A 14,499-nucleotide genomic window follows, 5' to 3' on the forward strand; every position below is an offset into this window, starting at 1 on the left:
AGGGATAATTATTATTGAACTTCTGACCAACCATATATCAGTATGTCAGGCAGCTTTGGTCAGGCTGTACTTCTCCTCAGGAACACTCTCACGGGAATCAGCCCTACAGAAAATAATCTCATGGCTTGTTTCTGTATGTCTTAACTCAAACCAAGGCTGTCTGGTAAATAAAATCCTTATCTGAGAGTGTTGCAGAGAGCTCTCCTTTTCAGACTTTTGGTTAGCATTCATTGTAGCAAGACTGTGAACTTAAGATTGTACCCCAAGTGTCTCCTTAATCGATTAAGTGTCAATAAATTCTTCTGCATAAGACATCTAAGGTTCCTGGTATTTCTGAATTAACAAGCTCCAGATATCCATAACATATGTGTTTCTACAATACAGTATCTCAAATTGAATCTTCCACCAGTGGGGAAAAAAAATAAACATTTTTATAGTATTGAGTAAATTAATTCATTTCATATTCATTTATTCCATGAATCAAGTCACATTTACTGTCTCCTCCATTTTCCATTTTGAACCTTTTCTTTTTCTCCATCTCTTTACGGTCATGGAAGGACATATTTGCCTTTAAGTGTACAAATGTGTGTTTCTCTAAGTTCACAAAACAGATTTCAGTATGAGGAGAGGTGAAAATGCAAAACAATCACAAGTGAATGCGAAATCGGTAGAAGAAACATCGGAGCAAAACATTAAAAAAAAAAAAGGTATGCCTGTATACCTCAGGATGGTGACAGGAGGACCAGTTTGTTTGAAACCTTCAGATAAAAACGCAACAATGAAGAGAATTATGATTGAAGTACTTTTCACTGTCACCCTGCCAGTATTTCTTTGTCTAAGACCTTTTGATATTCTCGACTGATATAGCTGGTATCTCCCAATTCTACACTGTTTACTGAAGATAAAAGGAAATATACACACACACACACACACCAGAAATTAATGAGGTGCTTGAGTAAACAATACAAAGTGGTATTTTTTCAGCGGGTCTGACAGAGGAACACGGAGGAAACCCGGCTTGTTTAGCATGGACAGAAACTGATTTACTGACAGATAAAACCTTTTTTTTTTTTCTTCCTCTATTCGTCTTGTTTGAATACCTCAGATTCATTGTGGCTGTGTGAGTTAGGGGTAGCAAGGCTGCATAAAGTGTAAATCAGACCCAGGATGCTGTTTTAATTTGACGAACAACAAAGCACCTTGTTTAAGAGCAGTCTGTCTGTTGTATATAAAAGCATAAAGTGAATCTACATACGATCGTTTCAGCCTCAACAAGAGGCTTTTTATATTCTACTAAAGAGCTTCACAATCTGTTTTGCTCACAGGTTCACACATTTTCAAGTCTGTCTTAAAACAATTTTTACACTGGCTAATAAAAGATCCCTTAAATGTACTATCAGTGTAAGTGATGGAGATCAGAATCCACAGTGTGTCCAGTCTTTTATTACAAAAATACATTAAAAAGTTTATCGGGGGCTTGTATGAGGCTTCAGCAGTCTGAGTTATATGAAATGGATATCTGCCACATTTACAGTCTTTTCAGCATCAAATTCCCTCTTTGTGTTTCCCTGTTGAGCTGCTGTAGAAGTTTAGTAACAAAAATTGGGACTTTGGCCCTAAAAAGACTGGAACGTTGAAAGATATCTACTTGGAGTAATTTGGACGGATGAAGCTTCATATTAGCTTCAGATAAACTTTTAATCCATTGTAACACAGGAGGAGGACTGTGGATTTTTGGCTTCCCATCACTTACATTGTAAGAGCATTATGAAGGGATTTTCTAATGGTTGGTATAGACAGGAGGGATGAATACAGCAAGAAAAACATGTTTTAGGGTTAATCTGTTGTTTTAAGACAGACTTTAAAAATTGCTATTTTGTACCAAGTACCAATTATCTAATTTACTCATAAAATAAATATATATATATATAATCTTATATATAAGATAATTATTTTATCACAGAACTGCAACACAAAGTGTAAAATATGCCTCAACATTTTTCTTGTTATAACAAAAAGGTAAGAAAATGTACTTGTTTTAATAGCAGTTTTGTTCATTATAATGAGAAAATGATGATCTTGTTATATATCAAACTCTTACAAATGAGAATAACCTTTTATCGTAACTTAGTGATTTCTTGAATCAAGAAATTCTTGATCTCAATTATTTTTGTCCTTGTGGCAGCAATACGACAGGGATTTCTGCTTAAAAACTGACTTTGAGTAATCAATTATCAAAACAGTTCTCTGTAATAATATTAATTGAATAAATGATTGTGATTTCAGTTTCATTATAGAATTTCAAAGCAGAAAAACTGGACGTAAGGACAAAGGACAATAAATGTGAACAGAAGGACAAACTGAGACAAGTGTTAACAGTACTAAAGCAAAGTTTATTAGAATAAACAAAGAAAACATCACAAAGACAAAATAGCTATAAATCTATCATTTTCCTCATTTTGTTTCTCATACAGCGTTTACTCCAGACTTCAATAATAATCTTGAAAAGTGTAAATCACTCAGATTTAAACTGGGGGGACGTGGAGGATCTGCTAACCTTCAACTTGCCTGAAGCGGTCACAAATATCCAAAGAAAGTTTTTGGTGAGGAAAATCTGGTGCTTTTCCTATTCATAGTCACACATTATTCCACACGGACACAGTCACACATGTGCACGCACACGCACACACACGCACACGCACGCACACACACACACAGACCAATGTCTTTACTTTGGTCTTTTTATTGTCCAAACAGGATGCTACGCACTTCGCCTAGAGACTCTTGTCTAAATGAAGAGTGCTTCACTCGGTGTGCAGCAACTTCAAGGTCTCAACAGTTGACAAATCAGTAAAGTCTGAAGGACGAACATGCACACACCGTTTATTTATAATTATTTACAAATCTGCAAAACCCAAACCGTTCCCTTCCAGGTCACTCTTCCTCCCTTCAGGAGCCTCCTCTATCAGCAGGGCTAGTGGATCCTCGTTAGCTCCTCCACTATCTTAATGACCTCGTCCACCGTGGCTTCACGCTTCATGCCGCTGCCGTCATCAATCTGGAATTGAACAACACCAAACTGTGAGCCTCCACTATTGAGACAAGCCTCACAGCTGCCACTTACGTCACACTGACAAATAAACCGGTGAATGTAAAGATAAAGAGACACTAAAGCATTTTACTCCATCATATTTATTTTATTGCTTCACTTCATGTTTTTTGGGTCTGCTGCTTTGAGGTGAGGTTATCTTATAAACTCCAATCTTTTATTTTCTCTGCACAGCTGATTGATTGTAACCTTTTTCTATCTTAAAATGACTACATTTTATCTGTGTGTGTTTTTTTTTAAATCACTGTTGTTCTTTATCTCAACATTAAAGTGTAACTTTACCCTCAGGTCTGAGCCCAAGTCCACACACTGCATAATTTTGAAAAATGTTAAAAATTGGGCAAAGGGCTGCGGGGAAATGATGGGAAGTAATGAGATGAAGACAAACAGTGTGACGACATTTAAGCAAGCCAGAAGTCATTTTTAAATAAACCTGTCTCTGTTTAACTTGGTTTATTTTCACACCAAGACAGTTTTAGCCTCAGCGGCTGACAGCAGCACTGAGCCGCTCGAGGAAATGCCTCCAAATGCGGAACAGCAGTGGACCGCAGCGGACAGGTTCAGTAACGGTGGAACTCTGGTTACACTGCGATTTAACGTTTCAAAACAAGATTTTACCAGCTGATAACTGCAAGAACAGACAGTCGTAGAGTTAAAGAGAGTTAGGAAAGGATTTCTGCATTTTTTGGGGCTGCCAGCAGTGTTTACTCAAGCTGACTGTCACAGATGGAGAGATTCCCTCCAGCAGGTCATTGCTGCTGTTACCTCCTGGAAATAAAACTGTCACAATGAGTATATAATTGAAAATGAGTGCAGACTCATGCTTTGCCTTCATTTATATGCTTAAAGTGTAATACTTCTTGAAATGAGAGTGAACAGAATATGCTTGTTTTTATTTGTTTATTTGCCAAAAGCAACTTTGCCACCTGTTCAACCGTGAAGGTTATTCCCAGTTCCACTCACAGAACAAAGGAGCAGCTAATAAAAAAGGTCTTCAAGGATTTCTGAAAGTTCAACATACACAAATAAACAGTGCTCGTCTGCTTCTTTACCAGATGTTTCTGTTGAACTCACAGAGCCACTTAACTTTTATATTTTATTTATAGTTATGTTAATTATGGAAAATATGGCAATGAGATACAGTAGGAGGTCAGTATAGTGAAAGATTCCCAAGACAAGAAAAAGTCATATTTCATCACGTATTTCATTAGCTCATACCTGTAGAGTACTGACGACCTCCTGCATCTTGGCTCGGCCGAGATCCAGGAAGCTCTCGATCAGATCCCCGTCGATAAATCCCGTGGCCTGCTCTGTCTTTCTCTCTGTGTGGAAGGACCTCCAGGTATGGCGGAGTCAAGGAAAATCAATAAAAGACTGCTGCTGCTTCGCCTTAGGATCGCACTTTAGGTACAGCATTACATATTTTATCTCAGGCAGAGTCAACACATATTCAGTATGATGTGAAGGAACACTGGGAATATCAATATTCAGTCAGGCCAGAAGTACGGAGAGCGCTCGGCCTGGAACTGCTCTCCAAGCTGCAGCTAAACAAGATTACCGAGCAAAACATACAGGATTTCACTGAGGTCTCTGTAGTGTTCACCACACTCAATTCAAGACTTTTTAAAATCACATTTGAGTGTTTTAAATCTCTTCTTAAGACCGACTTTTCCTCAAAGGCATTTTAGTGATGCTTCCTTGCACTGATTGGTTTGTCTTTGTTCTTATTCTTTCATAATGTATGCTATCACATGCTTTTCTTACAGTATGCTTGCATTTGCACTTTATGAAGCACTTTGTGACTCTGGTTTTGAAAAGCGCTGAATAAATAAAGATTCTCCTTCTTCTAAAACAACATAGCGTGCAATTAGTAGTTGAAAGTCAACAGAGACAAAGGCCTACAATTAATTAAGTAAATACATTTTGATCATTTTCATTTTTTCCCTGTCAGTGCTTCTCAGCTACTGTATGTACAACAATCATTTCTAGTGTTGGAATTATTCAATTAACAGGTGGCACAATACTGATATATGGATTAGCCCATTACAAAATAATTTGTAATTTGAGTTGACTACAGTTTTGTTTTAAAATTGACACTAGCTAATTATGAGTTGATGAGCTTCCTCTCTATTGTAGCTGCTATGACAACGAGTCTACCAGCCTGACGGTGCTAACTCCACATAAAAAGACGGAGCTTCCTGAAGCACGATCCTGTCTGTCACACCAGTCTCAGTTATACTTCACACATGTATAAGCTCTCGTGGCGGCATTAAAAAAAAAAGAAAAAAGCTGTGACTAATTTTGAAGTCTACAGCAGGCAAGAAAAAATATGTAATTTACTTCTTCAAATATAATTTGACGTTTTTAAACACTGTTGTAGGGCTTTTTTAAGACATCTGAATTCAACACTTTTTAAGGCTCTTCGGTCATGTTAACAAGGAGTTTTATGATATAACACATCTCCAGCTTATATGTGCTGTCAGTGTAATCGCCTCTCACACTCATGAAATTCAGATTTTTACGTGTGTATGTTTTTACACAAAATAGCCATTAAAATGGTGTAGAATCAGCAACAAGCTTCAATAAAAAACATAGTTTCCCATTAGCATGAGAAGTATCTATGGAAGTGCTGGTCTGTATTACACATATATCAAGATAATATGGCAGAGCAGCCATATACATACATGATGTCTGTACATAGAGGTCTATTACTCCCCTGTGAAGCTGATTTCAGCAACTATTGATCTGTCACTTTACTATCGGGGGTTTGCCGCCTACAACACAACCAAACCTGTCATTACAGCTCGTCCCTGTCATTGTGACAGATGGCGAGGGAGCGAATGAATATAAGAAGGATATAAGTTGTGTTCAATCTTGCCAACGCTCTTGATGACCTTGTTCAGGCGGTTCTGCAGGTCCAGGAGGAGGCTGTACCAGCCCTCGGACAGGGAGGTCACCAGACCTAAACACACACAAGCAAAAACGCATGTCAGTTAATGCAATCTTTTTTTTCTTAATGAATAATTCACAGGCAGATTTTTGGGCTCAGTGTAGCTGCCAGCAATCCTGCGAGTCAGATGGTAAATACATTTCATCCTCATGGGAAGTTTTTTGAAGCTGAATTCATAATAGGACTGAAAAACACTGTAATAAATACGTTAAAAGACCATTACTGTGACTATATGCTCCTGATGTAAGTTTCATGCTTGTATGCACAGACTACTGTATGTTGTGAGTAAAGTTGCATGATCTCTATACTTCAATAATTCAAAGGCACTCCAAACTGTTTTATTGTGAGAGCGACTTCCTGCTGAATCTCACTGTCACAGGGCTTCGAGGGAGTAGATGGCTTTCCTGCATGCAAGTTCTATGACAGTGAGTGCATTATTATCATACTCGGGGGTAAATGATATGCATTGAAATTGAAAGTGCACCTAAGAACAGGCATACATGTGAAGGAGTGATATAGTTATTTATAATGCAGGGTGTGTTTCTCTGCATATGAAGCTGTTAAAGTGTTAAAGCATCAACACAAAGTTCCAGGAGTGGTTTGGAGGACAGTAGATTCATTTCACTATCGACTGATCTGCTAATTGTTTTCCCCGCCGATTCACAGATTAAATCGTTTAATCTACCCGGAGTGAAGAAATTTGCCTGTCACAAATAAATTAATCTTCAAAATAATTTGTTTTGTCTGACCAACAGTTTAAAACCCCCAGAGATAAAACGCAGGAAGAAAATCCTCACGTTTGAGAAGCTTGAACCAGCAAATGTTGTCAGGATGTTAATACTTAATTGGCCACCAAAAGTGTTTTAATTCATTATCTGTCAATTGACTATTCTTTTTTAGCCCACAATTGCTATAATTGTCAGAAAAAGCCACAAGTGAGCACACACTGAGTCAATTTCACTCAGTCTTCAATCGTAGTGTGTGAATACATTTTTTGTACAAAGATGCATATAACAGTGCTAATATCCAATCAGAGGTTTCATCTGGATGAATTAAAGACAGACTGTTTAAATGTCACATTAAAATATAAGACCAACATGCATACTTATATTTACTTGCAAAAATATACCAGTATTCAAGACCTTTTTTTTCTTTTTTTTTTTCTCACAGCCTTGAGTTTACACAAAACCCCTTTGACATTTGATGACATTCTCTCTTGACATCATCCCACAATATCAGTGCAATCTTTCTGTCACACAATTTCCGTTTTTTCAAGAACAAACCAAAACAACTTTATTACGGTTTGCCCTCTAGTTGGTTGTTTTGGGTGGAATAATCATGTGGTCTGTAGCTTCTTCCCAGAAACACTCACTATATCACACCATCAGGAGCGATAAGATGAGCTGGGGTATTTTTTCTTCATTACGCGCGGCAGGCCCATGCCGGTTTACGGGTTATTGCGGGAGGAGTTTTTTTTTTTCTTGAATCTACGATGTCGGCTTTTATTTCCTGTTAAACTTTCCTCCGAGGCTTTTTAACAGGATCACAGAAGGTGTTGAGGTGAAATGATGTGCTTGTGTGTCGGTGCTGTCGGGGTGCATGGGGGTAAATTACAGCCGTGTCCAAATGATGTGCGCTCCCTGTTTTTCATCTCTACCATCATTACTGCCAGGCTGAAAGTTACCGCTTTAAATCTGAGTAATGAGGTGTAAAATTATAATTTCTCTGCCATTCTTCTGCCTCTCTGAAAGCAAAACATTAGTTCTGAATAATGATTTTGACAGACATTTGTGAATTTCCTAATTGGTCTGAGGTCTCCTTACTGCAGTCAGCTGATTATTAGAAATACTGGAAATGAGACCTGTCTGCACAATCCAACAGCCTTCACACTGGCAAAATATTTATTCGTTTGTCAGTGAACAATATTAAAACTTCTGTTAATGCTGCTAGTAAATTCAAACTTAATTCTCATGCACATGTTTACTTTCCTGCATGTGCTGAATTATTATATTGATTATCAAATGAAAACTAAAGCTGCAACTAATCATTATTTCAATTATTGATTTAACTGTTGACTATTTTATTGAGATTAGTTGTTTGGTCCAAAAAAAATGTCAGAAAATGGTGAAAAATGTCATCAATGTGACATCCTTATACATCTTGCTTTTGAAAATGAAAATAGTTGGTGATTAAGCTAATAGTAGCTTAAAAACAAGAGAGACTTTTAATTAATTGTTGAAGCTTGGTGGGTGAAAACTGTTGCTAAGAAATTGTTGAATGAATTTCTTGCTGTGGTTGTGATGACTTTCTTCTAAAAGGTAAAAAATAAAGTGGAAACTGTTCACAGTGCGGTCTGCGTCTGTCTGTTCTGAGCAACACGAACACCGCTTCTGAAATGGCACGCTGCTGTTAAGCTTTTATAAAAATGTAATTTTCAGTGCTGTGAGCCACTAAAACCAAATTCTGTTCACCTTCATCGCATCAAGGTGGTTGGCAGAAGTCGCAGCAGTGCATAGCACAAAAACTTGGAAAAATAAATTCATTACTGGTCTGTATGACTGTATACAAGCAGGGGCAAATGGGAAAATATGCTTCCACATGTAGCCTTAAACTCTAAAAAATAAACATTTCAGAACAGCCATGTTTCTGTAGTTTATGTACCTCGAAACTTTCATTTAAAAATTGACATTGATTCCGCTAACAGCAACATCTATTTTTGTGTGTAAATGCTTGTGTCAGCGTGCATTTGTCCATGTGCTTACCAATCATGCCGTTAACAGTGCCGAAGAGCACGGAGCCTTGGGTGGGCGTGGAGCTCTCACCCAGGTTCTGCAGCACCAGTGAACCGTGGCAGAAGACATTGACAAACTCCCCGAGGTGGAAGACCCCCACCTCCTGCAGGTGCTGCCGCTCCTCGTCTGTGGTGGCCGCACTGCACACAGGAGGGATGATGGGACAGAGAAAAGAGAGGATTAGAAAAAGAATGTATTAGAGGATTGGAGAAAGGAGCAAATGAAAAGAGTAGAGAGCAACTGAAAGCATAAAGCCAAACAGAAAAGGACGTCAAAAGAAAGATAATATATTATTTGGTGCAAGAGCGATCGATTAAGCAAAAGGGAAAAAATAGAGGGGCAGAGATTTCAGAAGCATTGGAAAAGGTCAGAGAATGATAGAGATGTAATGGATGAGAGGGTGAGGAACAGTGGATATAGCAACGAAGAGAGATGTGATACAAAAATAAAGGTCAAAAGCACTGAGTGGACCGAGCTGATGTATTAGGTTGATAACAAGCAGTGGCAGAAATGAAACATGCTCACTTTCAGAGCACATCTTTCCTTGAAATCAACACAAATAGTAAAATGAATACAGAGAGAGAAATACAGCAGAGCTCAGTAACAAAGTGTTCGGGTGACTCATAAGTTCTAATAAAAAAGATGCATGGACAATGTTATTGCACTGTGCTCACATCACTGATATTTCTCTAAAGTATCACGGGACTCTGTGCAGAAAGAGCAGCCTCTTACTGAAGTAAAGTTGATTTCAATGGATATATATCGGAGAAACGTTTTGTCAGTTCTGCTGTAGAGAAGCAGCTCAGGGGAACCATAAAGATTAGTGGAAAATACAAAATTCATGTGCATAAAAAAAAAAAAAAAACCCCTTCACTGCAAGAAGTTTTAAAACTGTATAGATACTTTGCACAAGTAGAAGAAAAGTAGAGATGCAGCTTCTCACCTGTCCTTCTGGCAAACAAACAAGTTGAAAGCATTCTCAGCCCCCAAGAAGTTGTCATCATCCAGTATTTCCACAGCACTCATCCAATTAGGATTGAAATCACGTGCAATCTGACAAAAAATAAACCCCAAAACAAAACAAAAAACACATGAGAGATGTTTGATCGAGCAGTAAACAACAACACATGAGAGGGTCCTAAACCGGGGTGGGTTCTTGTCTCCGAGTAAACACGGCATTATCTCTGAGCAAAGAAGTGCTGACTCCAAACAAGTGCAGACATCCCAACAAAAACAAAACAAACAGTCAATATGTGTCAGAACAAGTACAAGGGCAGCAGACTTTCTCAATGCCCTTGAAGGTGCTCTCTCGCACATGCTCAAAACCGCCAAACAGCTGTTGCATCGCCACAGGTGCTGTGATCGGAGGCTGCGATTTACACTCAGCCAAAGAAAATATTGCAGGGAAAGAAACATCAATCTGCATTATTATGATATTTGAGAAGACAGTGTGAGCTCTAATGATTTTGCTAACAGCCTCTAATCATTTTAAGAGAAGCAGGTCATGGACCTGATAGCAATCAGAATCTGCCAGTTAGAGGAATAGTTTGACGTTTACCAAATATGGTTATTAGCTCTTTTGTCAAATGTTAGAGAGTATTGATACCAACAATAAAAGTTGTATCAATCTTCTTCTGAGAAAATAAATAAATTAAAAAAGTACTTGTTGTACATGTTGATGTATTCTTTTAAAACTTTTGGATATTTCATATCATATATATAATAAATTATTTTAAATTAATGATGACATTAAAATAAACTGACTTTTTGGTTTCTCCTGCTGAATGAGAAGCTGAACCCGAACAGACCTCATAGGGAACATATTGGGCACATTCACAGGTCTACATTCATATTCTGGGGCTATACAGGAATATTTTTACATGATTTACAGTTCAAAAACTATTTTATACTGGGTCTTTAAACTGTTTTAGCTCCTGACTTGTTGAGACTCCTCTCCTGATGAGCCCACTGTTTTGATTGGTCAGCTCTGAAGGCTAAATAAACAAACAGTAGTAGCAGGATGTCAGGACTTCTTCGTTCTTTACTTGGAAAAGAAACTTCTCTTATACATCCATACATGTTCGAGCCTGAATCTGATCCGAAATATGTGAGTGGACAATGGGAACAACACGTGTAATAACCTTAACAACGACCTTAGTAACAGAGGCTGCTGAATTGCCAGGATGAAGCCCTGACTTTTAGGAACATTTTTACGTATGTTCAACCCCAGTTTTTGAACTTTGACCATGTTTAACATACACATCCAACATCATATCTGATAACAGAAAATCACAAAAAAGCATGATATCAAAAGAATGATTTCAACAGTGATAAATTGCTACTGTCAATCTCAAATTCTGAGGCAATTCTATGCCTCATGTTCTCGCTCTAAATGAGTTCTAGTCCTCTGGCATCTCACTTATTACACTGAGCCCAGTGCCACGGTGCGCGCTCATGGTGTGCGTGACTCGTTGTCAGATCCCTTCATCATTCTATCTCTAATCAATTTTAGCACTCTGCTCATCGAAAGGCTGGGAGGTATATGTCGGCTACGCTGCTTTATGAAACAAACACAACACAAGTTAAAGCAAGCTGGTGTGGACAAAGGGCCACAGTCTGAACGTTTGTTTCATGTGTGATCAAATCAGAACTGTTTGTAAAACCAGCTGGTTTAGCTTGAAGTGAAAACTCTGTTTTCTCCCAAACCCTTTTTATTTTTTTTGATAAAACAACCACTTGTTTTCCCTTGAAATCCTCTCCTTCACATCTTACCTCTTCAAAGTTGCCCTCCATGGGTTTGTAGGCCAGCAGCAGGACAGATCTCATGAGGTCTCCCACCAGGATGAAATCTCCTTTGGTCTTCAGGTAAAGGGCCATGATGTTGTTGTAGTGGTTGCACTCAGTCCTGAGCTCCTTCTCGGCCGTCCACTCGTACAAACGGACCTTATACAAACAATCAAAGCAAGTAATCATTTGTTAACAAACAGGCTGTCAAGGTAGAGGATTGGCAATTAGCTCCAGTGGTATTAAATGAACTGGCTGACATTTCAGTTCCACATTGCGATCACTTAAGATGTGATGTGCCTGAGTGAGCGTGAGGTTGACGTGCTGATTAACAGTCTGAGTTATTGGCTGCCGTAATACATGAGCATTTAACGACTAATTACACTCACCGGTTCACAGAGTCTGCACATTTCAATAGTCTTTTAAAAAATATATTGAGTGAGTGACGGAAGATTAGGAGGTGTGTCCCCAAATCTAACAGCTATTTAATGAATATCAGTGTGGAGCAAAAACATCACTGCAAAGATACTGGGACACCAAGAATCTGGGAGGTACTAGATTGCCGTTTAGATGTCGGGAACGCTGCAATAATGGTGTGTACAAATGTGTTTTGAAGTTCAGTGGTACTTGAAAGTTTGAAGTAGAAAATAAGAGTTGGATGTTTCAATCAATAGGATGACAATCAGGTCTGAGTCTGGGCTCTGCCTCAGTGAAACATGCTGGTGGCTGTATCCAAGGAAACCCACCAACATCTCTGAGTTGAGACTATGAGGAGAAACAGGCTAAAATTCCTATAAGCTGATGTATGTATATATTGCTGCAAAAGAGGATCAACACCAGTTAATGAAAGCACCCATTCATTCAAAACCTTGCTTTTTGAATAAAGGCTTTTTAACTTAAGAGCACCTGTGGTTTTTTTTTATATGATAAAGACAGTTTCTCGAGCACGCTACCTCTTTTACGCAAGTTCTGAGATTACCTCTATGATGGATTTAACAGATAAGATTAATACATAATAGTGAGGAAACATTTGCTCTATGATTACGAGTAGCTGACACCAAAAATAATTACCAGAGTTTAAGAATTAAATATTTGCAACGGAAGCTTAACTCACCAAATGCCATATTTGAAACAGTACCAAAGTGATTCAGCGTGAAATTATTCCTTTGAAAAGATATTTACAATGCAAATAATGTTAAAGAACTGGTGGGTTTTCGTAGGAAATGAGGCCTTCAGTGTGATGAGTTTCAGAAATCTGCAACCCATGACTTTTTGATTCTCGATATCTTAACACGAGGCTGCCTTTTCAAGCTTTTAATCCTTTTAATCTATCTATAGCTCAGCGTGGATGAGTGTTGCATTACGGAGCATTGAAGAGGGGGGGTTACAGGCTGCTTCTTTCACACTGTATGTCAGTGATTTCACACAGCAATCCATATGGGATAACTCTATTTAGAAATCGGACTTTAAAATGACTGAGGAGGCACTTTTCACCCTGAGAAGATTAAATGCCTCTTAAATATTGAAAGACAGAAAGAGGTCAAAACACACAACTCCAGAGGTCGACTCCTTGGTGAAAAGGAGAGGGAAAAAAAAGTCCAAAAGGTGAAGTGTTGAACAGAAAATAATGAATATCTTTTGGACTCAACAGAAAATTAAAAAATAATCTTACCTGTATTCTGTTGAAAGTCACATCGTCTGACATTGATTAAAAATGACTAATTCATATTGTGTCAAAGGGTCTGATTATGACTCAATACTTCAGTCTGAAGGTGGCTCAAATGCTTAGTCACATTCCAGGTCTAGTTTAGTTATTTTGTGATAAAATATTGTTCAAATCAGAGCTATCCAACCCCCAGACTGCAAGACTTACAAGGCTGCAAGGAAACAATATGATTCTGTAAAAAGCTGCATAATAATCACATAACTTCATAGGCTATTAAAAAGTGAAGCCTTTGACCTTGGTGCAGTCTGTGCTGCACTTTCTTTCATCACTCCCTGTCATGGCAGCCCCTTCCCCACCCACGCTATCCAACAACAACAACATATTGATTGTAATTAAAGTAGGTAATCAGTAAGCAGGTAGCAGACATTTCAGCATTCAGCAAAACATGAAATCTGTGTCGGGTCATTATCGGAGTGTTGCCAAGAGTCTGTCCGTGTTTTTTAATTAAGTAACCACAAGGAAATAACAAGTTTTAGTTTCTGTTAAGTTTCATTAGGTGCTCTCTCTTTCTCTCTCTCATACTCTTTATTTATACATTTTCAACGTCACGGCAACCTCGTGAATACGGGTGGTTTTAACATATCTTCCCATCATCTGTGAGAGAACATGCTGTTTGGCTTTGTGTTGGGTCTAAACAACGAACTGAGTGAGCACCTCCTGATTATTAATCAAGTTCTCATTTTGAGAGCAGGTCTGAGGTAAAAACGTCATCTGAAAAACTTACTTAATTCCAAGTGTGCTTAGAAGTACACTTATTTTCTTCCTTTGAACAATTTGTACATGAACATAGCTGCAGTTCAGTGATGGACGTGTCTGAAAAAACCCACCAAGACTATAAAACACCACTTACAGTGCTATTGATGCTGGCCAGCAGTTTGCCATTGAACTCCACCATAGAGTAGACGGCTCCTTTCACCTCCTTCTCAGCTACAGTTTGCAGCTTGCCTGTAGGAGTGAGCACAATGTCTGTCAGTCTCTATTCAGTTAGAATTCACAGTGTCATGTACTCAATGTCAAACTGCACTAGCACATACAATATCTTTGTGATGCAGAGGATAGCATACAGCTCAATAGCTGCGAGAGAGAGAGAGATGAGGGATAAAGTCTAGAAAATGAATAGATGAGGCATTCAGAGTCA

At 38.4% G+C, this 14,499-nt stretch overlaps 1 protein-coding gene across 1 annotated transcript in view; it reads right to left on the reverse strand.

Annotated features, from left to right (window-relative positions):
- Positions 1 to 2,372: 2,372 nt before the first annotated feature.
- ddb1 (damage-specific DNA binding protein 1) overlaps positions 2,373 to 14,499 on the reverse strand; it is a 49,540-nt gene continuing 37,413 nt past the window's right edge. Inside the window, exons 21-27 of the mRNA XM_053318718.1 lie at positions 14,212 to 14,306; positions 11,624 to 11,794; positions 9,795 to 9,904; positions 8,822 to 8,991; positions 5,969 to 6,071; positions 4,328 to 4,451; positions 2,373 to 3,058 (exon numbers count right to left, since the gene is read on the reverse strand). Coding sequence (XP_053174693.1) covers positions 2,975 to 3,058; positions 4,328 to 4,451; positions 5,969 to 6,071; positions 8,822 to 8,991; positions 9,795 to 9,904; positions 11,624 to 11,794; positions 14,212 to 14,306 — 857 coding nt within the window. The 3' untranslated portion in view covers positions 2,373 to 2,974. The remainder of the gene's footprint in view (positions 3,059 to 4,327; positions 4,452 to 5,968; positions 6,072 to 8,821; positions 8,992 to 9,794; positions 9,905 to 11,623; positions 11,795 to 14,211; positions 14,307 to 14,499) is intronic.

This window comes from Scomber japonicus, chromosome 1, assembly GCF_027409825.1.
Source record: "Scomber japonicus isolate fScoJap1 chromosome 1, fScoJap1.pri, whole genome shotgun sequence".
In the NCBI taxonomy this organism is placed as follows: domain Eukaryota; kingdom Metazoa; phylum Chordata; class Actinopteri; order Scombriformes; family Scombridae; genus Scomber; species Scomber japonicus.